This window comes from Morone saxatilis, unplaced genomic scaffold (assembly GCF_004916995.1).
Source record: "Morone saxatilis isolate NCDOM2014 unplaced genomic scaffold, NCSU_SB_2.0 Contig3, whole genome shotgun sequence".
Lineage (NCBI taxonomy): Eukaryota > Metazoa > Chordata > Actinopteri > Moronidae > Morone > Morone saxatilis.
Window position 1 is genome coordinate 15,613,793 of NW_023339873.1, and position 2,160 is coordinate 15,615,952.

Below are 2,160 nucleotides of genomic sequence, written 5' to 3' on the forward strand. Positions count from 1 at the left end.
AGTCTAGGACACTGTTTCTCAAACTTTCTACACTATCTCAGAAAATAGTAGACTCTCCAAGTACCACCATTATGTTCAAATACAGTAGTCAACCCTATTGAGCTGTAGATAGTTAACACAGTTCCTAATAAGAACATTTGAGTTTGGTGGATCTGCACTTATCTTCCTAATAGTTACTAACCATGATTGCAGTGTATTTGAAGCATTCATTTTTCCTCCGCTTACCATCTTACCATCTTACCATCACATTTTAGCCGGTGACTCATCATGGATGTATGTGTGCACTACATGCATGAATGTGACTACATAGCAGGCTCATATTGAAACAAATGCAAAACTTATTTTAAATTACATTTCCCAGATCTCATAGTTTAGTCAAGAAGTATTTTCATTCAAAATGTTGGAGTACTTTGGTTGCATTATGTTTTTTAATTAATTTCATGAAAAAAAACCACCAGTGGTACACATACTATAGTTTGAGAACCAGTTACCTAGAACAACCCTTACACATTACATGTGTCGTTTCATCTATTTTAAATATAGAAATATTGGTTAGTGCAGCTTAAAGTTGCATTATAGAATAGTCCGACTGTCTTGTGTCTGATTTTATTTTAGGTAAATGTTAAAAAAACTACACTTTCAACTGCAGTACTCCTCCTCAACCACAAGGTGGTAGAAGAGAATAAATGTTGATAGCCTTTCACCAACCACTGCCAGACAGTGAACTCTGATATCTTCTTTTTTTGGCAAAAGAAACACTCTCTTTAATGGACGAACAACTCAGTAAATATTACTGGAAACTTGTTGTAGTCTGTACAGTTATCTTTAAAGGTTGATGCTGGAGGCTTGACTCCAGGACTTCTGTCAGGATGAACGGGAGACTTAAATTCTTAACCTTGTTTGAGCAGCCATAAATGTTTAGCAACATTCATCAGACAGACTTGTAATCTGTCTCGTTTACACCTAATGACCACAGTTATCACCACATGACTCTCACATTAGCACACATTATGCCTTCTACACCTCAATATTAATGCCATAGTATCTGATAAAAAGTGGGTGTTTTATTAATATCCACAGGAAATATAATAATTTGTAAGATTTGTAATAACCATGGTACAGTACAACAGTCTCTTATTTTTTTAACATAGAAAAAGCAAGATGATATGCAACATGATGACATCACCCATTGCACTGCTGAGAATGTCCCAAGAAAAAAAGGCAAAAGACGCTGTCCAATCAGCAACAGGCAAATAGGCTAATGTTTGTTTTACAAAAAAACCTGTCATACATGTAATCCACTGACAGAAATTTGTCATTTGACCCAAAATGTCATGTACGGTCAAAACATGTATTCTTTTTTTGCTTGACATGGCTCACAGACATACGCCACTTTTGAAAAAGAAATCCCCCTGTCCAATTTCCAGGGGTTAGTGGATAATGCTTCCCTTGAAGTAAAAAAAATAAAAAATAAACAGTGAGAACATTATGTTTGTCATACAGGCCAACACACCAGTTCCAGCAGAGAGGTTTGGCAAAACATTGGCCAGAAGGACAACTGGTTTCACTTCGGTTCAGTTAAATTCCATTATTCAGTTTCTAGCAGCTGAATTTAAACCACAGCCCTTTTCTGTTCTCGGGTCCTGATGAGGAGAGAAAGGAAAACTCAAGGTGAGAGCGGGCTGGTACAAAAGTGGCACAGGAGAGTTTCATGGGTTTGATGCATGTTTTCAGGAGGGAGGAGGCGGGACGAGGGGGCATATATCCCATCGTCAGACAGAGCTGAGCTTTACCAGTCCTCTGACAGAGTCCTCGTGTAGTGAGTCCTGGCTGGCTGGGTTGTAGAAGCCGGCCTGCATGGTGTGGCTGTGTCCCAAGGGGCTGCCGCAGGGAAGCATACCTGGCGGTGAAGGCACTTCCTCTGGGGTAAGGAAGTGGTGGTGGGCCACTGGCTCCTGGAGGGCGTGGCTGTGGCTGTGGTTGTGTGCGAGGCTGTGTCCGTGGATTGGCAGCATGTCGGTGACCTCGTGGCAGCTGAGGCTGGGGGTGGACGTCGGAGGGGTGGGCTGGCCGAGGGGGAGCGAGGTGCACGGGCCGCCCAGGGTGAGGGAGGTGCGGCCAGTTAGAGTGCCTCCGTTTTCGGGGGAGGTCATCAGGATC

At 42.3% G+C, this 2,160-nt stretch overlaps 1 protein-coding gene across 1 annotated transcript in view; it reads right to left on the bottom strand.

Annotated features, from left to right (window-relative positions):
• Window positions 1–1,044: 1,044 nt before the first annotated feature.
• Window positions 1,045–2,160, bottom strand: part of LOC118337085 (probable palmitoyltransferase ZDHHC14) — a 43,419-nt gene continuing 42,303 nt past the window's right edge. Inside the window, 1 exon segment of the mRNA XM_035673935.1 lies at window positions 1,045–2,131. Within this exon segment, the coding sequence (XP_035529828.1) occupies window positions 1,773–2,131 (359 nt within the window). The 3' untranslated portion in view covers window positions 1,045–1,772.